This window comes from Triturus cristatus, chromosome 9 (assembly GCF_964204655.1).
Source record: "Triturus cristatus chromosome 9, aTriCri1.1, whole genome shotgun sequence".
Classification (NCBI taxonomy): Eukaryota; Metazoa; Chordata; class Amphibia; order Caudata; family Salamandridae; genus Triturus; species Triturus cristatus.
In genome coordinates this window covers 1,265,155,599-1,265,180,707 of record NC_140592.1, presented here as the reverse complement: position 1 = coordinate 1,265,180,707, position 25,109 = coordinate 1,265,155,599, and the positions used below count along the sequence as shown (strand labels likewise).

The following is a 25,109-nucleotide window of genomic DNA, read 5'->3' as shown; positions in this document are numbered from 1 at the left end:
TAAGCAGTAAACCCAAGTTACTACTTGTGTAACAATATATCTGTACGAGACATTAGTTAGTGATAGATTCCTTACCTTAGAATAACCCCCAGGCGTCAGACGAGATCCGGCAAAGTTTTTTCATCAGCAGTACCCCTGCACGTCGGTAGGTGGCGTTGTGCGGCTCCGCCTCCCTCGCTGGCGTCGTAAGCGCCGAGATGACGTCACGGAGACTACTTAGGCGCCACCCATGTGCGCTGACATCAGTTCTGTACACGACTTTCCGCGCCAGGAACGCAGAGCCATGCAAGAAACTGACCACTGGTGCCATGAAACTAGGGCCCTGAAAGGGATGACCTTAACCCTAGAATCAGTATGCAGAATGGGGAGGACGGGTGGAGCGGTAAGGAATCTATCACTAACTAATGTCTCTTACAGATATATCGTTACACAAGTAGTAACTTGTGCATCTGAAAGAGACACGTTAGTGATAAGATTCCTTACCTTAGAATAGATACCCCAGCAATACCAACCCCGGTCGTGGGTCTGCGAACAAGATTACACCAAGAAGTCACGGAAAACAGAACGGCCAAAGAAGCCATCTCTCCAGACTTGACTGTCAAGGCAGTAATGCTCGGTAAACGTGTGCAGCAAGCCCACGTAGCTGCCTGGCAAATGTCCTGCAAGGGAACGCCGCGTCCCAAGGCAGTAGTGGCTGCCATTGCCCTGGTAGAATGGGCATGCAGCCCCATAAGAGGCTCCTTCTTAACCAACAAGCAACATGCTTTGATGCACAGATCGACCTTTTTCGGTACCCACGTAGCCAACAAAGAGTTGGTCATCCACCCGGAACGGTTGTGTGCGCTTCAGATAGAACAAGAGCGCACGTTTTGGGTCAAGGTGGAGTCGCTCTTCCTCTTTTGAAGGATGCGGACAGGTGGGCAAAGTGATAGTCTGCCCGATGTGGAAGGGCGTGACAACCTTTGGCAAGAAAAAAGGTTGGGTCCTTAAAACCACCTTGTCCGGATGAACAGAAAGGAAAGGAGGTTTGGAATAAAGAGCCTGGAGCTCACTCACTCTTCTGGCAGAGGTGCTAGCTACCAGGAAAGCCGCCTTAAGAGAAGACGCAAAGGACAGGTATAACGGGGCTCGAAGGGAGCGCACATAGGTCAAAACAAGGTTTAAGTCCCATTGAGGCATTATGAACGGCACAGGAGGAAATGTGTGCGTAATGCCTTTCAAGAAGCGGTTAACAACCGGGGACTTAAACAGTGAAGGCTGATCTGGAAGCCGTAGGCAGGCGGAGATGGCCGAAAGATAACCTTTGATAGTGCCCAAAGCAGAGCCCTGCTGGGCCAAAGAAAGAAGGAACAGAAGGACCTCAGAAAGAGGGGCCGAGAGAGGGGATCCAGAGCCTTTGCTGTGCACCATGCCACAAATTTGTTCCACCTGCAGGCGTATACCGTTTTAGAGGAGGGACGCCTGGCTGCCAGCATGACATCACAGAGTTCGGGAGGAAGATCTAAGGCCGTCAACTATCGCCGCTCAATCTCCACGCATGTAGTAGGAGGCTGGACAGGTTCGGGTGGAGGACCGTCCCCTGCTGCTGTGACAGAAGATCCTCCCGAAGAGGCAGTCGGATCGGGGGATCAATAACCATGCCGAGTAGCTCGGGATACCAATATCTTCGTGCCCAATCCGGAGCCACAAGGATGACTTGGGCCCGGTCGCGCCGAATTTTCTTCAGCACTCGGGCAGAAGTGGTATAGGCGGAAAGGCGTACAATAGACCGCAACTCCACTCGCGACGAAAAGCGCCGCCTAGCGAATGCCGCCTTGGAAATTCCAACGAGCAGAACTGATGACATTGCACGTTCTCTTCGGTGGCGAATAGATCTAACCAAGGCTCTTCCCACTGCTGAAAGAGACCTTGCACCACGTCCGAGTTCAGACGCCATTCGTGATTCATCAAGCACCAGCGGCTGAGTTTGCCCGCCCTGGCGTTCAGATAACCTGCCAGGTGTTGAACCACCAAGGTAATGCCTTGATGTTCCAGCCATGTCCAGAGGCGCAGAGCCTCCTGACATAGGGTCCAGGACCCCACCCTGCCCTGTTTGTTGCAATACCACATGGCGGTGGTGTTGTCCGTGAACACCTGCACCACACTTCACCGAACAGAGGGAAGGAATGCCTTCAGTGCAAGTCGGATCGCCCGAAGCTCCAAAAGGTTGATATGGAGCCAGGACTCCGCTGGAGACCAGAGTCCTCTGATCTCTGCCTCTCCCAGGTGGCCTCCCCATCCCAGGAGGGACGCATCCGTCACCTGTGTGCTCCGGTTGGGGAAGGGAGAGGGATCTGCCATTGATCCAATCGCGATGCGTGAGCCACCACTGCAATTGTCGTGCAGTGCCCTCCAAGATCTGGACATGATCGGACAGGTTGCCCTCATGCTGCGCCCACTGGAACTTCAGGTCCGACTGCAGAGCCCGCATATGCCATCTGGCATGTTGCACTAGCAGGATGCAGGAGGCCATCAGGCCCAGGAGCCGGAGGGTCATCCCGACTGAAACCCGGGATAGAGGCTGAAAGATCGGAATCTTAGCCTGAATATCCCGGACTCGCTGCTCGGGAGGATAAACCCGAAACCGCGTTGAATCAAGAACCGCTCCGATGAAAAGGAGCTGCAGAGAGGGACTCAGGTGCCACTTCGGCACGTTGATGGAGAAGCCCAGCAAATGCAGGAGGTCGGCCGTAGTCTGAAGGTGGGAGACGACTGCCTGGGGCAAGCACTCCAACAACCAGTCGTCGAGGTAGGGGAAGACTGACACCCCTGACCTGCGCAGATGAGCTGCGACCACCGCCATCACTTTCGTGAACACCCAAGGGGCGCTGGTAAGGCCGAGGGGGAACACGGCAAACTGAAAATACCCCTTGCCTACCGTGAACTGCACGTAACGCCGGTGGGCTGGCAGGACGGGGATGTGAAAATAAGCGTCCTGCAAGTCCAACGCTACCATCCAGTCTCCAGGATTGAGGGCAGCCAAGACCTGAGCCAGAGTCAGCATTTTGAACTTCTCCTTTCGGAGGAAGCGGTTGACGTTCTGGAGGTCCAAGATGGGACGCAGCCCCCCTTTGTCCTTCTTGGGGGACCAGAAAGTAGTGGGAATAACAACCACTCCCTACTTCTGGCCCAGGAACGCACTCAATGGCTCCCTTGGCCAAGAGGGTCGTAACTTTCTGCTGGAGAATTGCCAAGTGTTCCCCCGACATGCGGTGGTACTGAGGTGGCATGGCTGGAGGGGTGGACTGAAAGGGAAGGGAGTAATCCTTGCGGATGAGCTGCAAGACCCACTTGTCCGATGTGATAGCGTGCCAGTGGGGGATGTGATGGCAGATCCTGCCACCCACTGGCTCGGATTAGGAAGGTTTGGAGGTAGAAGCAGCGGGCGGAGGTGGACTGACCCCCTCTCTGATTCCCAGACCCGCCCCTGTGGAAACTGCGGCCGCGCTGAGGCTGATTCTGCACAGGCTTGCTGAAGGAACGTGCCTGGGCGCCCCTTCCGTGGCCACGAAAGGAATGAAAACCAGGTGTGGCTGGGCTTTTCGTGGAAAGACCCAAGGACTTGGCCGTAGCCGGTGAGTCCTTAAAACGCTCCAGCGCACTGTCTGCCTTATCGCCAAACAGGCAAGTGCCATCAAAGGGCATGTCCATGAGTGAGCTTTGTACATCTGGCGAGAACCCGGTAGACCTCAACCAGGCGTGGTGACGAAGCGCCACAGTCATAGAAATTGCTCTACCTAGTGATTAAGCAGAGTCCTACCCTCTGCTTCGGGCAATAGGGTTATTAAAGCAGCTCCTGGCACCCCTCAGACTATTTTAAATCACTTATTATACCACCTTACACTTACATCCTCACTTGCACTCATCACTACTGGAAAAATCAGAAGATCTCTAATAAAGAGCCCCCTTGAAGGCCTGTTGGGCATTGCAGTGCCACCCCAAAGAGGAGCAGCCCAATGATGAAGCCCATCTGGGTTTGTGAGGACAATCACTTCTGATCACTCTGATTCGAGGATCCAGTCGATCAGCTCCACAGTCCCGATCAACAGGTTTACTTCTTCTCTCCCTTCTTATATCTTTCCTGGGTGAACAGCTTCCTCCTTTTGCATAGCTATGATAATTTAGGAGCGTGAGTGCTGCTCCTTATAATCTGCTCCTAGTTCGTCTCTTGATTTACTGAACTGAAAGGGTCACAGCGCAGTTCTTGCTTTGTGAAGGAAGGTACTGGCATTTTGTGAAATGGGTATGATTGGGCAGCTTGTTGCTATGGTCATGAGGTGTTGGTACACGTCAATACAAGCTCCTTTAAGGCCAGTGTTCAGTGGTGCCAGCTGTACATTTCTGTTAGAAACCAGAGTACCTCTTTGTGTAACCATTAAAGATGTAATTTCAAAGACTGTATACCATGGGTGGTATTGAGTGTGTTTAAACAGGTTTGATGTTGTTAACAGAAGTGCAACTTAGGGCTAGGTTAATGAGGAGAACTACTCTATTACCCAAGCCATACAAGTTGTGTTACCACTGAAGTGTAAAACTAATGTGACTATCATTTTGGCATCATGGCTGTACTGAAACATACAGATCCACTATCTCTAAAATAAAGTGCTCAAATGTCTGCCATACCAATATCCGACACAAATCCGTCCACAACATGAATTTAAAATGACGCCTGGAGCACAATGTCCTTGTGAAGCTCAATGGACAGTGCTCCACCCCAGAAAGCAGGCAGTCCAGTCTAACTTCTGCATGGTTAGAGAAACTACCAGACAAATGAGGCTCTTTTGGTGGGTCTGGAAGGGGGGAAACCAAGGCATGTTCTTCTGAAACTAAACAGCACTTTGCAATACAGAGGGATCTGGTGAAATTGAAGCCTTTTAATTCTCTGTCAGGACAGGAAGGGGTCAGGCTCTGCCCGACCTTTGGCAACAAAATGAACCAAACAAAACACAAGTACCGAAGAAAATAAGAGTAGCGTAACCGACAAAACATCATGGTGGTCACAGCATACCACTGCAGCCTACGGTTATCACATCGCTCGTGGTGACCACAAAGAACAGCCAAATAGCTCCAAATCCTTCAAGGTATTCTAAGGGCAAGGGGTGCTTAATAGAAGAACAAACACAAGAGTGACTGTAGGGCAAACTCTGCTCGACGGCTGTGAATAGTACATATGCGTAAGTAAGTGTAGTATACTGCTAGGCATCCTCGGTTCGATTGCTGTGAATAGTACATATGCGGATGTGCAGTGTAGTACACTGCAGGGCATCCTCTGTTCGATTGCTGTGAATAGTACATATGTGAACGTACAGAGTAGTATACTGCTAGGCATCCTCTGTTCGATTGCTGTGAATAGTACATTTGCAGACATACAGTGTAGAATACTGCCGGGCAGCCTCTGTTCGATGGCTGTGAATAGTACATATGTGAACGTACAGAGTAGTATACTGTTAGGCATCCTCTGCTCAATGGCTGTGAATAGTAAATATGTGAACGTACAGAGTAGTATACTGCTAGGCATCCTCTGCTCAATGGCTGTGAATAGTTCATATGTGAACGTACAGAGTAGTATACTGCTAGGCATCCTCTGCTCGACGGCTGTGAATAGTACATATGTGAACATACAGAGTAGTATACTGCTAGGCATCCTCTGCTCAATGGCTGTGAATAGTACATATGTGAACGTACAGTGTAGAATACTGCAGGGCATCCTCTGTTCGATGGCTGTGAATAGTACATATGTGAATGTACAGTGTAGAATACTGCAGGGCACCCTCTGTTCGATGGCTGTGAATAGTACATATGCAGACGTTCAGGGTAGTACACTGCTAGGCATCCTCTGTTCGATTGCTGTGAATAGTACATATGCAGACGTACAGTGTAGAATACTGCAGGGCATCCTCTGTTCGATGGCTGTGAATAGTACATATGTGAACGTACAGAGTAGTTGTGATGGAGAACGACCCCCTGACCATCACAACAACGGCGGCGGCGACCGACCCAACATGGCCGCCGTCCACGATCCCGGAAGTCCAGGCAGCGGACTAGTTGCCTCTCCGGAAGAGGCGGGTGTTTCCGCTATAAGTGGCCGGCCGGAGTGGACGAGAAGTCGAGAGGCGGAGGAAGAGTGGAGAGCGAACGGCGACCAGGAAGAAGAGTGGAGAGCGAACGGCGACCAGGAGGAAGAGTGGAGCGCGAGCGGCGAGGAGAGTGGAAACCCGGGACGGAGCGTTGAAGAGTGGAGAGCGAACAGCGGGAAGGAGAAGGACGATGACAGCTCGAGGAGCACTGCCCCCGAGACCGCTGCTCTCCCCGGAAGTAAGGAGACTGGGTCTCCCATCACCACGGCCCCGGGGGAGGGTCGTGGCAGCAGGCAAGTGCCGAGCGGGTATTCGGGGTTCTTTAGTGGGCTGTGGGGACGCATGAGGGGCACCCACGGACAGTCACCTACTATCCCTTCACCTTAGGCACCCAAACACGGACGACAGGGCCCTGGTGACGGGCGGCACTACCTTCTCCCTCCCCCCCCCTTTTTCCTTTAAAGCAGTATCCAGACTATGCTGTAGTCTAAAGCCTGGTTTCTTCGAAGAACAGGCCAAACTAGCACAGCGTGACAGAGAGGCTCTGCAGACGGTCGTAAAAGAACAAGCAACCCTCCTGACCGCCAACCAACAAGTGCAAGATACTGCAATCCAACGCCTTACAGACACCATAGCAAGCACCAGGTTACACCCAAATGTGCCGGGGTCAGTACTGCAGAAATTTCAGCCAGGAGAGGACCCTGATTATTTTTTTGTGAACTTTGAGAGGGTGGCTTCTACTGCCGCGTGGCCACCAGAACGATGGGGACAATATATCGCGCCTCTTTTATCGGGAGAGCTACAGGCTGCGTATCAAGCGGCCAACCCAGCCGGGGTCACCAGTTATGCAGATGTAAAAAGGTCTATCCTGGAAAGGTTGGGTTGTGATCAGGAATATTATAGGTCTTGGTTCCGAAAAGAGAAATTGACTACAGGCGACAACCCAAGGGCCCTGTATTACCGTATACGGGATTTGGAAAATCGGTGGTTGCAACCCACCTCCTCCTCCGTTGACGAACTGACCGAAAAAGTATACCTAGAACAGTACCTCGAGGCCCTACCCTATACCACAAGAGCATGGGTCAAACAACACCCCAACCTGTCGGTTACGGTAGCCGTGGACCTCGCATGTGCCTACCACCGATCCCCTGAATTCAAAGCTCCTCCGCCCAGATCCCATGTAGGACCCCCAAAGACCCCAAGTAAACCGATCACACCCTACGTTGAACAGAGAGGTCAAGTGTTACCCCGGGCCCCGGTCAAAACCACTCCCGCCGGACAAGTCCCATCGGGACCACAGTGTTTCCACTGTGCTGAATGGGGACACATCGCCCGGCACTGTCCTTCCCGACCTCCCCCTCAAGAGCCTATGGAAGTGGGGTATACTCGGGGACGGATATTAGTTACAGGAACTGCTCCTGACAGATATAGAAAAAAAAATCATTTAAATGGAAAACCGGTTCTAGCCTTTTTAGACACAGGGTGTCATCACACGGTAGTGGACAAAACACTAGTACGCAACTCCCAATATATCGGTAACGACTGTATACAGGTGACATGTGTCCATGGTGAGAAGAAACTGTATCCCCTAGCCGAAGTCCTCCTAGACATAGAAGGGGAATCCCTGTTACGGAGGGTGGGGGTGGTATCAAGCCTCCCTGAATCAGTCCTGCTGGGAACAGACCTCCCTAGATTTCATGACTACCTACAAACATCCGCCCTTTCCCCAACCCCGGTAGCATGGCTACGTGATGCCCCTTTTTACACTGAAGAGTTACAGGGAGCTTCCCCTAAGACTCCAAAAACACGAAGGGAGAAAAGGAAAGACCAGATCAGATATCTGTCCACCAAAGCTGTCTTAGCCTCCCCTGTCTTTGCCTCCTCAGACTTATCCCCAGGAACAGGACGGAGCTTCAGAGCAGCCCAAAAAGACGATACCACCTTACAAAATGCGTGGGAGCAGGTCCAGGAAGAACAACCAGACATGGTAGGACCCTTCTTTTGTGTAAAAAGGGGGTTGTTGTACAGAATATCAATGGAAGGGGATAAACGAAAAGAACAGTTATTGGTTCCGCATCCCTTTCGAGAACAGGTACTGGCATTAGCCCATACCCAAACTGGGGGTGGACACTACGGTAAGGAACACACACTAAGGTACCTCTTACCTAAGTTTTATTGGCCAGGAGTCTACCAAGAAGTTGCCAGATACTGTGCGGCTTGTCGCCGTTGTCAATTGATTAACGTCCCTTCTATACCTAAAGCCCCGCTCCAACCCCTACCCATAATTCATGTACCATTTAAAAGGGTAGGGATGGATCTGGTAGGCCCCCTGATCCCGTCTGCTCGGGGACACCAGTACATTTTAGTATTGGTAGATTACGCCACAAGGTATCCAGAAGCCATACCTCTGTCATCCACAACGACTACAGCGGTTGCCCATGCTATGGTCTCGTTCTTTTCCCGTGTAGGGTTCCCCCTCGAACTGTTAACCGATCAAGGAACCCCGTTCATGTCCCGCCTAATGAAGCAGATGTGTGACATTCTCAAAGTGAGACAAATACGCACATCAGTTTACCACCCTCAAACGGATGGATTGGTGGAACGTTACAATCGGACTATAAAAACCATCCTGAGGAAAAGTATAGACAAAGCAGGAAGGGATTGGGACCGACAGCTACCTCTCGTTCTGTTTGCTATCAGGACGCATACACAAAAATCCACAGGGTTCTCACCTTTCGAACTCTTGTTCGGAAGAAGCCCACGAACTCTTAGACATGGCCATGGAACAGTGGACCGAGGACGAAGGAAAACCCCTCCTTCAATACTCTGCCTCACTGAAGGACACTTTATCCTCTCTATGGGAGGACGTCCACTCCAATATGGAAAGTGCCCAAAGCCGACAGAAAAAACAGTACGACCGACACGTGCGTCTTCGGGAATTCTCTCCTGGAGACCAGGTACTTACCCTATTACCAACATCCGAAAAGAAACTCCTAGCCACTTGGCAAGGGCCCTACAAAATAGTGAATAAAGTAACCCCTTTCACCTACCGGGTAGCTGTACCGCACAAAAAGGACGTAGGTCAAATATACCACATAAACCTCCTTAAGGCCTGGGAGGAGACCCCAGCCCACACCCCGATCCCGGAGACAGCCGTCCAACATAACACAGTGAATAGGCCACTAGAAGTAATCCTCCCGCCCCGAGACCAGAAAGAAAAGCCACCCCTACAACTGGGACCCCAACTGACCGAGACCCAAAGAAACCAAATGCTTACACTGTGTGCTAAATATTCCTCTGTCCTGTCAGGAATCCCAGGAAGAACGACATTAGTAGAGCAGGACATCATCACCAACACTAAACAACCCATTAAACTAAGACCCTATCGCATCCCCGAGGCAAGAAGACAAGCAGTAGACCAAGAAATCAAAGACATGTTAAAGGCAGACATAATTGAGCCCTCCAACAGCGCTTGGTCATCTCTAGTAGTCCTGGTCCCAAAACCCGATGGCAGTATTCGTTTTTGCATTGATTTCCGCCAAGTAAACTCGGTGTCCAAATTCGATGCATATCCCATGCCAAGGGTAGATGAGCTAATCGAGCGTTTAGGAGAGGCCAGAGTAATGACCACAATCGACCTAACGAAAGGTTATTGGCAGATCCAACTCTCACCAGCAGCCAAAGAGAAAACGGCCTTCTCGACCCCCTCAGGTTTATTCCAGTTTAAGGTACTGCCCTTTGGCTTACACGGGGCCCCTGCAACCTTTAAGCGGTTGATGGATGCCCTCTTAGCCCAACATCGACATTTCGCTGTTGCCTATCTAGACGACATCGTCGTGTACAGCCCTGATTGGAATACCCATCTTACTCATCTAGAGGCTGTCCTACAAACCTTAGAGAAGGCCGGTCTTACCCTCAATCCAAAGAAAACAACATTTGGTACCAACCATATAGAGTACCTAGGTTACGATATTCGTGACAGCTGCATAAGACCTCAAATCAATAAAGTAAAGGCTATCGCAAACCTACCCCGACCCTCTGATAGGAAAGATGTTCGCTCCTTCCTTGGATTAGTGGGTTATTATAGGAGGTTCATACCCCAATTCTCCGACCTCCTCACAAAAACCTATAGTGGAAAACGCATACCTTGGTTCACACCACAAGAAGAGAGCTTCCAACAGTTAAAAAGATCTTTGTTCTGCCCCCGTCCTATGTCCGGACTACCAGAAAACCTTTGTACTTCAAACCGACGCTTCAGGGAGGGGCCTTGGAGCAGTGTTATCTCAGCCAGACGACTCCGGTGATCTACGCCCCATCCTATATCTCAGTAGAAAGATGTTCCCCAGAGAAACCAAATATGCCACAATCGAGAAAGAATGCCTGGCTCTTAAATGGGCGATGGAAGCCCTACAGTATTACCTCCTAGGACGCCCCTTTCGGTTACTAACTGACCATGCTCCTCTCGCCTGGCTCTCTCTCCACAAAGACTCCAATCCCAAGATCTTACGGTGGTTTCTTTCTTTGCAGGCTTTCACCTTCGAAACGATTCACATGCCGGGTAAACTCCAAAACAAATGTGGACTATCTTTCCAGGGTTCCGATGCTCGAATGGCCCGAACGTCCATTACCGGGGGAAAGGCAGTGTGATGGAGAACGACCCTGACCGTCACAACAACGGCGGCGGCGACCGACCCAACATGGCCGCCGTCCACGATCCCGGAAGTACAGGCAGCGGACTAGTTGCCTCTCCGGAAGAGGCGGGTGTTTCCACTATAAGTGGCCGGCCGGAGTGGACGAGAAGTCGAGAGGCGGAGGAATCGAGACTCGAGGCGGAAGAAGAGTGGAGAGCGAACGGCGACCAGGAAGAAGAGTGGAGAGCGAACGGCGACCAGGAAGAAGAGTGGAGCGCGAGCGGCGAGGAGAGTGGAAACCCGGGACGGAGCGTTGAAGAGTGGAGAGCGAACGGCGGGAAGGAGAAGGACGACGACAGCTCGAGGAGCACTGCCCCCGAGACCGCTGCTCTCCCCGGAAGTAAGGAGACTGGGTATCCCATCACCACGGCCCCGGGGGAGGGTCGTGGCAGCAGGCAAGTGCCGAGCGGGTATTCGGGGTTCTTTAGTGGGCTGTGGGGACACATGAGGGGCACCCACGGACAGTCACCTACTATCCCTTCACCTTAGGCACCCAAACACGGACGACAGGGCCCTGGTGACGGGCGGCACTACCTTCTCCCTCCCCCCCCTTCTTCCTTTAAAGCAGTATCCAGACTATGCTGCAGTCTAAAGCCTGGTTTCTTTTGCTTTCCTTTATCCCTCCCGTTACGTGCCTAAAACCACGAGCATCTGTGTGAAGATACTGGGGAACCAGAAGAGGCCTGAGTGACAGAACCAGCCAGATGGACTCTAGCATCAAGGAGACCCTGCGGAGTTATCTACCTATGTGATGTCAACATATGAACCCTAAGAAATAAAAGAACGCCAAACCAGCAACTTACTTGTGTGAATAGTACTTGCCCGAAGGAGGGGTTTAGAGAGGGTGAGGGAACTCCCCACGAGGGAAAGACCACAGTAGTATACTGCTAGGCATTCTCTGTTCGATGGCTGTGAATAGTACATATGTGAACGTACAGAGTAGTATACTGCTAGGCATCCTCTGTTCGATTGCTGTGAATAATACATAAGCGGATGTGCAGTGTAGTACACTGCAGGGCATCCTCTGTTCGATGGCTGTGAATAGTACATATGTGAATGTACAGAGTACTATACTGCTAGGCATTCTCTGTTCGATGGCTGTGAATAGTACATATGTGAATGTACAGTGTAGAGTACTGCAGGGCATCCTCTGCTCGATGGCTGTGAATAGTACATATGCGGACGTAGTGTCTAGTATAATGCTAGGCATCCACTGTTCATATGTGAGCGTACAGTGTAGTATACTGCCGGGCATCCTCTGTTCGATGGCTGTGAATAGTACATATGTGGACGTTCAGTGTAGTACACTACCGGGGATTCCGCTGTTCAATGGCTGTGAATAGTAAATATGCAAACATACAGTGTAGAACACTGCCGGGCATCCTCTGTTCGATGGCTGTGAACAGTACACATGCAGACGTGCAGTGTAATATGCTACACGGCATCGTTGACCTGCTCTAGTTGTTGGCTATGAATAGTACATGTGGCAGTGTATTACGCTGCAGGGCATCCTCTTCTCCATGGCTGTGAATAGTATAAATGCAGACGTGCAGTCATATTTTGCAGGGCAGCCTCTGGTCGATGACTGTACATACAACATGTGAACATGCCATGTAGGAGCTGCAGGTCATGCTCTAGCTGATGGCTGTGAACAGTATATATGCAGACATGCAATGTATGCTGCAAGGCATCGTCTGCTTGATGGCTGTAAATAGTAAATGTGTAAGTGCAGTGTTATATGCTGCAGGGCATCGCCTGCTTGATGGCTGTAAACAGTAAATGTATAAGTGCAGTGGTATATGCTGCATGGCATCCTCTGTTCGATGGCTGTAAATAGTAAATGTGTAAGTGCAGTGTAATATGCTGCAAGGCATCGCCTGCTTGATGGCTGTAAATAGTAAATGTGTAAGTGCAGTGTTATACGCTGCAGGGCATCGTCTGCTTGATGGCTGTAAATAGTAAATGTGTAAGTGCAGTGTTATACGCTGCAGGGCATCGTCTGCTTGATGGCTGTAAATAGTAAATGTGTAAGTGCAGTGTTATACGCTGCAGGGCATCGTCTGCTTGATGGCTGTAAATAGTAAATGTGTAAGTGCAGTGTTATACGCTGCAGGGCATCGCCTGCTTGATGGCTGTAAATAGTAAATGTGTAAGTGCAGTGTTATACGCTGCAGGGCATCGTCTGCTTGATGGCTGTAAATAGTAAATGTATAAGTGCAGTGTTATATGCTGCAGGGCATCCTCTGTTCGATGGCTGTAAATAGTAAATGTGTAAGTGCAGTGTAATATGCTGCAAGGCATCGCCTGCTTGATGGTTGTGAATAGTAAATGTGTAAGTGCAGTGTAATATGCTGCAAGGCATCGCCTGCTTGATGGTTGTGAATAGTAAATGTGTAAGTGCAGTGTAATATGCTGCAAGGCATCGCCTGCTTGATGGTTGTGAGTAGTAAATGTGTAAGTGCAGTGTTATACGCTGCAGGGCATCGTCTGCTTGATGGCTGTAAATAGTAAATGTATAAGTGCAGTGTTATATGCTGCAGGGCATCCTCTGTTCGATGGCTGTAAATAGTAAATGTGTAAGTGCAGTGTAATATGCTGCAAGGCATCGCCTGCTTGATGGTTGTGAATAGTAAATGTGTAAGTGCAGTGTAATATGCTGCAAGGCATCGCCTGCTTGATGGTTGTAAATAGTAAATGTGTAAGTGCAGTGTAATATGCTGCAAGGCATCGCCTGCTTGATGGTTGTGAGTAGTAAATGTGTAAGTGCAGTGTTATATGCTGCAGGGCATCCTCTGTTCGATGGCTGTAAATAGTAAATGTGTAAGTGCAGTGTAATATGCTGCAAGGCATCGCCTGCTTGATGGTTGTGAATAGTAAATGTGTAAGTGCAGTGTTATACGCTGCAGGGCATCGTCTGCTTGATGGTTGTGAGTAGTAAATGTGTAAGTGCAGTGTTATATGCTGCAGGGCATCCTCTGTTCGATGGCTGTAAATAGTAAATGTGTAAGTGCAGTGTAATATGCTGCAAGGCATCGCCTGCTTGATGGTTGTGAATAGTAAATGTGTAAGTGCAGTGTAATATGCTGCAAGGCATCGCCTGCTTGATGGTTGTGAATAGTAAATGTGTAAGTGCAGTGTAATATGCTGCAAGGCATCGCCTGCTTGATGGTTGTGAATAGTAAATGTGTAAGTGCAGTGTAATATGCTGCAAGGCATCGCCTGCTTGATGGTTGTGAATAGTAAATGTGTAAGTGCAGTGTAATATGCTGCAAGGCATCGCCTGCTTGATGGTTGTGAGTAGTAAATGTGTAAGTGCAGTGTTATATGCTGCAGGGCATCCTCTTGCCAATGGCTGTGAACAGTACATATGCAGAGCCCAATACGCTGCAGGTCATTCTCTTGCGGACATCTATAAACCGTATACATGCAAATGCGCAGAGTGCGGTATGCTCCAGGGCATCCTCATGCTGACAGCTCTCAATAGTACATAAGAAGCTGTGCAGAGTATTATGAAGTGGGGCATCATCTTGGAGATCAGCATCAATAGCGTCTATGCAGATCGTAATATGCCGTTCATTACAATTAGGTTGGGGAGTGACCCTGGGAGACGTTAGTTAGGCTGTTGTGCAATAATAACCAGGCTTTCCTCAGGGAGACACTGACAATACAGCATAAGCCAAGTGCTGGTGAAGGGCATTTTACTTCTACATATTCAGGAGATCTAGTCAAGGGTTCAATCAAACATTCATTCTAGTCATTTCACCAAGAAGGCCCCTTGTTTCAAGGGCTTCTGCTCTTCTGCCAAGATAGGCGATGCAGCAAGTGGGTACACTTCTGATCGTCACATGCACGTTTTGGGGAGTGAAGGCCACTACAGTCTAATTGCTAAGGTTAGATTGAAGGAGTCACTCAGGATATGCCTTGAGATAGTCCCACAAAGTATCTGACGACCAAAAGAAGCCAAGATAGTGTTGGCTTATGTTGAGTCGCCACTGCAAAGAAACCATGGTTCTTGGTTTGCTCGGTTGGAAACAATAGCAATGGTGTCACAGAATGTACACAATCGTTGTCCGTGCGTGAGGCACGATGAAATGAGGATTGTTCGGATTAGTGGACCGAAAACATAAAGCAAGCACAGACTTCAACGTGTATGTGGTTAGGTAAGTCTTCCTTAAGTTTTTCCGAAAAACAGCGCTGCTCTATCGGTTCGATTCATGCTATTAGCAGCATAAAGAAATGGCAGAAAAATCATTTACACTCCTTGTCCAGATATAGAGTTATGACGTTTCCCTCTAATGATCACTTTCTTGAAACAATTTACTAAACGAGCGATCTAGTCAGTGGGTGATGGTGTGCCCCACGGACATGCAGCTGGAGAAAACAAAATGTGGAGAAGCAGAGTGAAGAGTAAGACACACCTGTGTGGTAAGAAAAGGTGCAGAAATGACGCTGCATGGATTTTCGCGAGCCAGGTCAATCAGAGATTCCACTAAACGAGGATCCCTGCTCAGAACAAACACTTAAGCCACTTGACCTGGCACAAATTATTCCTCATAAAAATACTTGGTGACATGGTTTTCATTCTTGGTTTGCTTCCCTTTAGGAATATAAAACTACCAACATGATGAAAGTCAAACAACTGTTGCTAGAATAGCTAATCATAGAGGAAGCTTAGGTGCTGAACTACAATTTGTGCCGCAGTGCCACTTCTTGTGCCAGAAGCACGTTGACGCTGAGGATAAGGGTTGAGTGACAAGCCTCCAGACATTGACTACAATGCAGGTGAGCTAAAGCCTCTACAAGGGATCCCACCTGAAAGCCACAGTGTACGCATAGGTTCAACCAAAGTCAACGCTAATGCGAACACTCCACCATCAACAAGTACCGAACAGAAGTAGTAAGTGCAAGAGCAGACGTTACAGGTAGGACAGAAGCAGCTCTCAACACAGGATCTTTTACAGAAGTGCATGCCTCCCCCCTCCTCCCCCCCCCATCCTAGGGCAACCCCCAAACTCCAAGCATCAGCATTCAGGATCTGGGTGAACCAGCCAACACAAATAATGGCCATCAACAAGTACCAAGCAGAAATAGTAACAGCAAGCAGCAGCACCTTGCACAATACAGGATATTTTACAGCAGTACATGCTCCCCATTCCCTAGACACCCCCCCCCCCCAAAAAAGGTCAAGCATAAACATCAGCCTAAGCATTGAGGATCTGGGTATGCCAGCTGACCCGAAGCATCACTAGAACGCTCCTTCGTGTCAAGATAAACCGCATACCTGGAGACAACCACGCCAGTCACCAACCAAAAGAACAGTCCACAAGACTGCTTTACCTCACCAGGTGCCCTGGTCATGGGAATCCAAAGACGGACAATGTAAAAGGAGCAAAAGAGGCCAAAAATCACTCTGCAACGTTCTAAGGACAGCTGTGAGATGCATGTGTTAAATATGCATAGAGCATCAAATCATTGCAACAAACAGGTTCTGGAAACAACTAACCGGTCACAGAGGTCCGCCTCTCTATAATGTCATGTCTTCGACTCGTTCGAGGGGATGCAGTATTTATTTATTTAATTGGCACTGATCATATTAGTAAGGGAACAGTCAGCTGAAAAGTATACAAGTGTTATTTCCTAACTGAAGATCACTCAATTCAACCTCGAAACGTTAAAGACTGAATCAGCCCTGCGGGATTCAAACTTGTGAGCTGATTGTCAGACTGAGTAGGTAGATTTGACTCAACTGAGGTACATCACCAGCAGAAAATACATCATCTAGGACACTCGATTTTAATCACACAAAGCGATGGTCACAATTGCGTGATAACAGGCCTTTTATGCAACGCGCCAAGAAGACTCGTTCAAAACACTAAAACATTCAAATGAGAGGAAGGCATCAGAATGCAATACAATGAACACTGAAGACATCTTGCAACCACAGGCGTGGAGTCAGCTCAGATGGATTATGAAAGGAAAGCAAGGCAGTCACTGAGGAGGACGAAGAATGGTGGGTCACTCCAGAAAGAGCCGCCTCCACAGGAGGCGCAGTTACAGACAAGGACAGAGAGAAGGCCGGAGTCGGAAGAGTACAAGGCACACAAATGAAGTCAGGAAAGCAGGCAGGGCTGAGTTCTTGGAAACACTGCATTTCGAGGGCAACTCTGACCTCGACTCTGAAAGAGACAGGCAGACAGTGAAGTTCTCCTCATTTAGAAGTTGCAGCCACATCCACTCAAAAAGCAAGTTCATACTCAAAAAAATGTAGTCTATGTGAACAGATGAAAATAACAAAAATAAAAAAATAAACATACCTTTGACTCGTCCTTCACTTTGGGAGGTTTTCTTCTTGGCTTTTTCTCATACACCTCCTGGTCGGAGGCGATAGCGGGATTGTCGATCCCACCAGCACCGGCCCAGTCCACTGGAGAAAGGAGGGGATCTTCCTCACTTCCATAGTCCTTTGGTTTCCGTTTTGGTTTGTTGTTCGGCGGAGTTTCGTCATCACTTGCATCAGAATTGGTTGCCGGATAGTAAGACCTAAATTTACTAATTAGTGTCTTGGATCTGTGCTTGTACTTGGAAGGCCGCCTTTCCACAGGATTCTTTGATCTCTCTGAAATCCCATTTTCCTCCTCTCCCTGGGCATGAGCAACCCCATAGTAGTTCTTCATTTTGATGAAACGGTTGTGGCTGTCCTCGGTGCCACAAGAATCAAGAAATCCCCTACCTCGTAAAATGCTATCATTTGATTCAGAGTGGTTATCAGACGATTCCAAATCCTCAGGGTGCGCCAGCGGCACACGGGGAAGCCTCTTTTGGTTCCTAACAATACCAGCCTCAATAGTTTTAACCAGGATTGGATCCAGCGGCTTCACATTTTTCTTGGGTACACCTGGCTTGGGCCTTATAGGGGGCGGCACTTTGTGGCCACGCTCAAGGTCGTGGCAGTTAATGGGGGTGCTGCTGTGTATGGGGTACTCGTTACCCTCCATGTCCACTCGAAACTTGGAACGGTTCTCACTGGGTGTCGGTAGTAATTGCACATCATCCCCAATCGGACTATACGGCGGTGGGGCTTCCGTATCATCTTCAGAATCTGGATAGTAGCTGTAAGGTGGGGAACTGCCCCGGTGCAAGGGGAGGTAAACATCTTCACTTGTGTTGGTGGATTCCCGGGTGTTATCAGTCGCATACGAGTTCTCAATCACACTCTTCTTCTCCAACACATCGCTAAAGAAGAGTGTGAAAACCTCAGTCTGGCGGTGATACTGAGACAAGGAATAAAGGGTAGTGAACTTTGCAGAAATTTCTGTGGCAATGTGCTCGCCTTCCGTCATCAGCTCTTTGATTGCATCATTCTGAAAAAAGTCAGCCTGGCTGTCAGTGACTGCAACCAACTGGACAGGAATGGTATCCTCAACCTCGGACAGAAAAGCCCGAAGCATACCCATGGATGCTTTACGTTTGGCAGAGTAAACCAAGATGTACCCATGCACCAACTCATCCTTCCTTACTCCAATGGACGAATGGTACGACAGGATGGTGATCTGTATCCGTCTCCTTTTCTCACCAATGATTTTATCAAGCATTAAGGAGTTATTCTGTCCAGGCTGGGCGGCGCTGCAGGTCTGAGAGTCGAGGAACGGTGAAAGAATGAGATCGACGCTGAAAGGATCCCCGCACATGGCACACATCACAATTATCAAGTCTGCGTCAGATAGATCCTTTATGATGGGAACAGGACTCGCGTCATCAAAATTGTACTTCATGGACTCCAGCACTCCCCGCAGCGCTTGTTTTATTTGTGTGTCATTAAATTTACGTGGGTATGTACCAACCGGTACATCTATAAAAGGACACTGCAACTTATTGGCTAGCTGTTGCCCTTGATGCCTCAAAATAGGTAGATTCTTCGCAGCGCTCTCTCTCTGATTTGCTAAAACTAAAGTGAATGAAAGATTGGCCATGCGTTTATCCCTTTTTACCTGTACAGCATCAGACCTTATTTTTCCAATACAATCTCCAATGCAATTAAGCGACTCTATGGAGCTAAAAACGCAGAAGCACCCATGTGGTTTGAAAGCAGGGCTCCATAACTGAGTTAGAAGGTATGGGGAATTTGCATCGAGCAGTCTCAATTCAAGTTCATAAATTTTGCCATCTAAGGCATACTCGTCATCCGTGGACTGCGTCCGTATTTCATTTACCATCTCCTGTGCCAACCCATCTTTGCCCAAAATAAAAAGGTTAAGCTTGTCTACGCTGGCACCATCTCGATACATGGTCAAGCGCCCTGTGTTGGACTTAAGGCGATTGCTAAGCACTTGCTCCACTTTGAGGTCCATGCACTGCTGGCCACTGAGACATGTTTCTTTAGTAGGATGATAGACAAAACCTATGTGCTTCAGGAGAAGAGATTCCCTGTCCGGGGCAAGTTTCTGTAAAGCTTTGTACCTTGGCTCTTCACCGAGGACTGCATGAATTTCACTCATCTTGTCAGTACTGGGCGTTGCATTGAGGTCCAAGTCATAAAAAAGCTCAGCGTGCTCAAAAAGCATTTCCTGAAACTCCTCTTTGGCTTTTTCCACTATTTCCCGCTGATGCTTGCTGTACACATCTCGACGATCGGTTTCGTTAATACATTTGTAGGCGTCCTCTTCCATCACAAAACACATGATTTCTTCCCAGGCCTGACCAGGGGAAATGAAATTCATTCTCTCAAGAATTTTTTTCAGCTTCTCCTTCATTTCCACCCGCCTCTTTTCTGATTTTAAGTGCTGCACGTGGTTCTGGTACACCTTCTCAGCTTCTAGAGTACAGAGGAGGTCGAACGGGATCCGCTTGTCGTTCACCTTGTCAAGCTGATCAGTCTGATCCCAGGGACTCTTTTCGAGCACAACAAACCACAAGTGAAAATCAGCCCTTTTCTCCAGGACACTCAACGCTTCTGACCAGTTCAAATGTTCGACTTCCTCTAGATTTGGCATGAGCGTGTTCAAAGTTCTGGGCAATGTGATGAAATACTCCTCTCTACGTTTCCGGATGTGCTCCTGCTTTAGTTGCTGTATATGTTTTGAGAATGTGTTTTTAGCTTTGTGAGTCCCTTCCAGATTGATATAGTCCTCATAATCAGGATGGTTCTTCAATTTGTTGCTCACAGTTTTCCACGTTTCATGGTAATTCCTCACAGTTTGCACAATAAGTTTTTCGAATTTGTCTGTTGCAGTGGCGACAAACTGTCTATGTATTTTATAGGCATCCAGATAAGGAATTATTTTGGGCTTCCCACGTGCTTTATCCAACATTTGCAGCAGTGCAGTGAAACAAGTCTCGACATTGATGTTATACCGCGCCGACGTTTCTACAACGGGAACATTTTTTTTCTGTGACGCAAAGGCCTGAACTTCCCGCAGGTAGTGTTCCACACACTCGTCACACTTGGTGGCTGCAATGACTACAGGTTTTTTAGACTTTGCTACTTGGGCGTACAGGTTATTTACAAATTTAAGTTGATCATCAAACTTCCTGTTGCATCCTTGGCTTACATCAATGCACAGTACAAAACCGTCGACATTCAACCTGCCTTCTGGCATCTGCTTCTGCTCAAAGTCCTGCTCCAGTCCTAGCTGGTCAGTGCAAATGTACATCAGCTTCTCCGCAGACTGCAGTTTGGAGGCAGCGGCCCGTTTGATGTAGGGCTGCAAGTTTGTACTTCGGTGAGGCAGGAACGTCTGGTCATCAATGAACTCGGTTTGCTCAATGACATGGTTTCTGCACTCAATCCCTTCTTCCCCATTTTGAATTACGTCACCCCAGTACAAAAAGTGATCATTGTTAACCACGCGCCCACCGAAATCAATAGTGCTAAGCACAGAGGTGTGCTCAGGGTAATAGTCATCTGCCTTGGAGCGGACAAATCTGTTACACAAGCAAGACTTCCCGACGCCACAGTTGCCCTTGTCCTTTTCTGTCCCAGACAATCCCACCACGCTGACTGTGTACGACGGGGGCCGGGCCTCTTTGTTCTTGGCCATCATAACTCTCCTCTCATCCTGCTGCACTCCTCGAGGTAACAGGATGGATCTCTCATGCTCGAGACTTCCGGGGAGGCTGAAGAGGTGGATCCTAAAGTGCAAGCCTGATCAGGTGAGCTCTGCCAGCTTCTCCACCACTCTTCTCCGAATTGAGATCTTTGACGTCATGGGCCATCTTCTATCTGAAGACAACAGAGACAGAGAAGCAGTTAGTTGTGAGCAGCCAAACATCTGCGAGATAGACTTCAAACCAACACTCGGAAACTTAACTCTTACACACAAAGCATTAGAAGTCACATTACTTGTAGTATAGTGAAACAGAAAGACAACTTATTTTCAACGGTCAGTATTTGTTAAGGAGAGATACATTTTAGTGTTCGGAGAAAGAGAAATTTTTAAATTTAGAGAGAGAGAAATTTAGTACAAGAACTTCCAAGGGCATTAGGAGTCCCTCCTAAAAAGTTTAAACTAGACCCAACTTTCGTTCACAAATCAAGTGCCCCAAAGAGTCAATAAGGCCCATTAGCAATCTTTTCAATGTCCACAAATGCAGTCCACTGACGCAGAAGCACCAAAAGGTGAACATCAATGTGAAAAAAAATGCTCATTAGCTTTGGCCACATGCTATGTACACGTATGTTTTCGACACCAGAATGAAAGAGGACACGAAAAAGTACTGGGTTTGAATGTCAACTAGCACCTTGAGAGAAAGTAGTCAGGGGAGCAAATATCAGAAATCTTGTAGCTAGGAATGAGGCAAAAAAAAAAACTACTTAGAACAAGGATGAAAGCCGGAAATACTCCCTGTCTTGAGGGCGGGATGTGGGGTTCAAGCAGGATAGAGTTTGGGCAAAATAGTCCCAATTCATCTTGATGGGCAGAAAGTAGGAAGTACGGTCACTGCAGTTGAAGCAGGCACTCTAAGAGTGCTAGAAGGAGAGTCCCAGCTAGCCCTCAACTGGAGATGAACGGCTACATTGTCAGGCCTGGGCGTGGTTTGCGGAGTTTTGCTACGCGGAACTTCGCGAAGTTACAAAAAACTCAGAAGTTCCACGGGTGGGGGAGTGCAGTGCAACCTGCAGTTTGTGCTGGTATTCCTGCAGCTCGGGTAGAAATTCTACCAGAGCGGAAGCTTGTGCTCGCGATCCGAACTTACTGTTCGTGATCGGGGAAAAAAACTCCTCCGCTACACATCGCGAAGCGGAGTTTTCTGCACTTCACGAGCTCTGCGGAGTGCAGAAAACTCCGCAAACGGAGCAAAGTTTACCGCCCAGGCCTATACATTGTGAGAAAAAACTGCAGGAATAATTGTAATGGTTAAGAATCATGATGAACATTATAGGATGGAAACTATAGCATTCGTATTTAACACCACTATAAAAACAGACCCATGCGTACCTTTTTAAGACCTTTTCTATCCATGTGCAACCACAGCGCTTAGAGACCTTTTTGGTATTAAGCGCTTAACAAATCCAAATTAACATAACATAACATAGGGGATAGTTCACATTCCTGACAACGACTTATTTTTAGAGCTTCAGTCAATTAAGATAGATGGGTCACAAGTTACTGTAAGGAGGTGAAATTCAATGCCACAAAATGAGTTGCACTATTCTAATTGGCCAATTAAAGTAAAGCTTACAGAAACCACAAACATGTGATCCTGTTAAAGACAGTATTTTTCCAACTGCACACGACAAACTCACAAAGCACCCCGCCTCAAAAACCATCCCTGCTCCCCTTTATTCTCTCAGAACTCAGTAAACCTTAAACCTCCACTCTCCATACCCTATATATTAATGCTGCCACCCGTTGTTGCCTCCCAGAGTTATGGCGTCATTCCGTTATACCAGTGTTCAAGAAGGGCAATAGGAACTACCATTCCGGTTATAGGCCCATTTCCTTAATTGAGGTGGGATTAAAGATCATAGGAAAGGTCATACTGAACCGATTAACTCAGAGTTAAGGAACAGAATATTTTGCGGATATTCAACATGGGTTTCATTCTAGGAGGGGCACTGTGGAGCAGAATCTTGATCTTCATCTCCTAATTAATAAATATGTCCGGGCGAGAAAGGGTTCCCTTCATCTCGCCTTCATGAACCCCAGCTCTACAACTGATTTGGTTAACAGAGAGCAGCTCTGGGCAGAGCTGGGTCCATGGGGGTGGACTTTCTCAGGGATCTTCATTGTGGGCTGACCGCTTCAGTCCATTATGGCAGTAACGGCAGAGACACTAAGCACTTTGCCCTCAGAAAGCAGGGCTGCATCTTGGCCCCCTTGCTTTTCATTACGTGTGTTAACAGATTAGAGAAAGCACTAGTAATATATCAGACATAGATGTGCCAAGAGTCGGGGCACATTGCTCCCAGATCTGTTATATACTGATGATGCGGTTTTAATTCCCACACAGCTAAAAGTCTGCAGCGACTTTTAGATCTTTTTGTTGATTTTATGAGTAACCTGAATTTGCATATTAATTGACAAAACACATGTGATGGTCCAGGGACCGAAAAAAAAAAAAAAAGTGTCACCTTTTCTGCTCAAGGTCATATTTTAAACAAGGTTGATAATTTTACTTACTTAGGTATCTTAAAAGATTCAAGATTCAGTTGGGAAACCCTAATAAAAAATAGAATACCGGAAATCTTATGAGCGCGTGAGCCGGAGTAAATGATTTTTCCTCCTGATTGGGTCATAAGCTACTGAAAACTGTGTTGGAGGTTTACAAAGCTAAATGTATTTCCGTTTATATCTTTGGGAGTGAGATCTGGGGTTATGTGAGCTAGATCCCTAAAGGATTTATTCTCAGCTACTCCTAGATGGTCTTTTAGGAGCCGGACAATATACTCCCACTGAAATATTAGATGAAGAGCTAGGTATGAGTTACATTGTAGATTATATTCAGTTACTACCTCTTTTCTTATGGTGTACTGTCAAGCTAAAGAATGCTCTAGGTCTGAACAGATTCATTATTTTAGACTGTATGAAGCTGGAGAAGGAGCAATATTCCCTGGCTGGTATGGTATTAAGAGTTCTAGGGAGACTGGAGCTATATTTTAATCATCAAAGTATTATTAAAAAAAGATGCTGTATGGTTCAAAAGAGTCTTTTCAAGGTCAAATAATGCTTTATTCGAGTGATTACTCATAAAAGCAGGACAAACACTCATAGTTAAAATGCAGTTGAAATAAAATCGATTCAAATCAAATAATACAATATTAAATCAACTAAGATACATTCATTTGCAGACAATTTCCCATAATACCCGTTTAACAAAAAATATGATAAAATACAGATACATCTTAAAAATGTAGCCAACATATAAAACTAATTATCTAAAATTAATTAATGATAATATCCATGGGAAACATTTTCAAACAGAGAATAGTTAAATAACTAGCAGTCTCTGCCTGATCGTCCATGCCCATCCCATATATTTAGCGGTGGCAATTAATATCCAAGTAACTGGGCTTGTGCATATAATACGCAGAGCAACAGAGCTGCAGGTAGTCCCAAGATTCCTGCACATAGGTGATAACCAAACACGTCTTGGCTCACAATGAGCCTGACAGACGAACAGAAAATGGCCAAGAGTTTCTTTCCCCTGCCCGCATACCGGACAAGAGTCACACCCCCCTTCTACCCATTTTGATGAGAAGGACCTTATAGGAAGAGCTCCCACTCTCAACTGAAAAAGGAGCTTTCTGTCTCCCGGCTTTGTAATAATGTCCCAATAGGGTTCCAAAGAGGGATATAATTTGACTTCCAGAAAGCCAGCAGTCAGGGACCCAGTACTAGCTTTACTCAGACTCCTATGCACAACATATTCCCAAAATATTTTTTTATGACAGATTTAGCAGGAAAGGTTACACCAGCTGGGTCTGCCCATAATGAGGTTAGCCCAAGCTCAATCAATGATGCTTTTAATGATTTAAGCCATCCGATCTTATGGAAACGGTCAGCCTTAATAACATCAATAAACCCTTCCGCATAATGAGAAAGCTCTGGAGTTGTCCAGAGCCTTCGCCAGTACAATATTGGGCGGAGTCTAGCTAGGTCCGTGATTTGTTTCCTACCAAGGTCATACCTTAAAGGCAACAATGGGCTGCTTTGTTCACGGAGATTTGTAGGGAACTCAATTTTTCGAACCCCCACATCTCCGCACCATAAAGAGCGGAACCAATTGCCTTCGCTTCGTAAACCTTCAGTACTGGCTTAATAGGTTTAGTCAAAGACTTCCTATGTTCCAAACTAATGGCACC

General features: G+C 47.6%; 2 protein-coding genes across 3 annotated transcripts in view; one reads left to right on the top strand and one right to left on the bottom strand.

Annotated features, from left to right (window-relative positions):
- Positions 1-8,654, top strand: part of LOC146799731 (uncharacterized) — a gene marked incomplete at its 5' end in the record, with an annotated part of 38,436 nt that extends 29,782 nt beyond the window's left edge. The window contains one exon of the mRNA XM_085627532.1: positions 8,585-8,654. Coding sequence (XP_085483658.1) covers positions 8,585-8,654 — 70 coding nt within the window. The remainder of the gene's footprint in view (positions 1-8,584) is intronic.
- The window catches only part of ARHGAP5 (Rho GTPase activating protein 5), a 570,224-nt gene that overhangs the window by 460,420 nt on the left and 84,695 nt on the right, over positions 1-25,109 (bottom strand). The window contains exons 2-3 of one of the 2 annotated variants that reach the window (XM_085627412.1): positions 17,122-21,026; positions 16,585-16,983 (exon numbers count right to left, since the gene is read on the bottom strand). In XM_085627412.1, the coding sequence (XP_085483538.1) occupies positions 16,918-16,983; positions 17,122-20,847 (3,792 nt within the window). In that variant the 5' untranslated portion in view covers positions 20,848-21,026 and the 3' untranslated portion in view covers positions 16,585-16,917. Of the gene's footprint in view, positions 1-16,584; positions 16,984-17,121; positions 21,027-25,109 lie in introns of those variants that run through there. The other variant, XM_085627411.1, reaches the window with a different exon arrangement.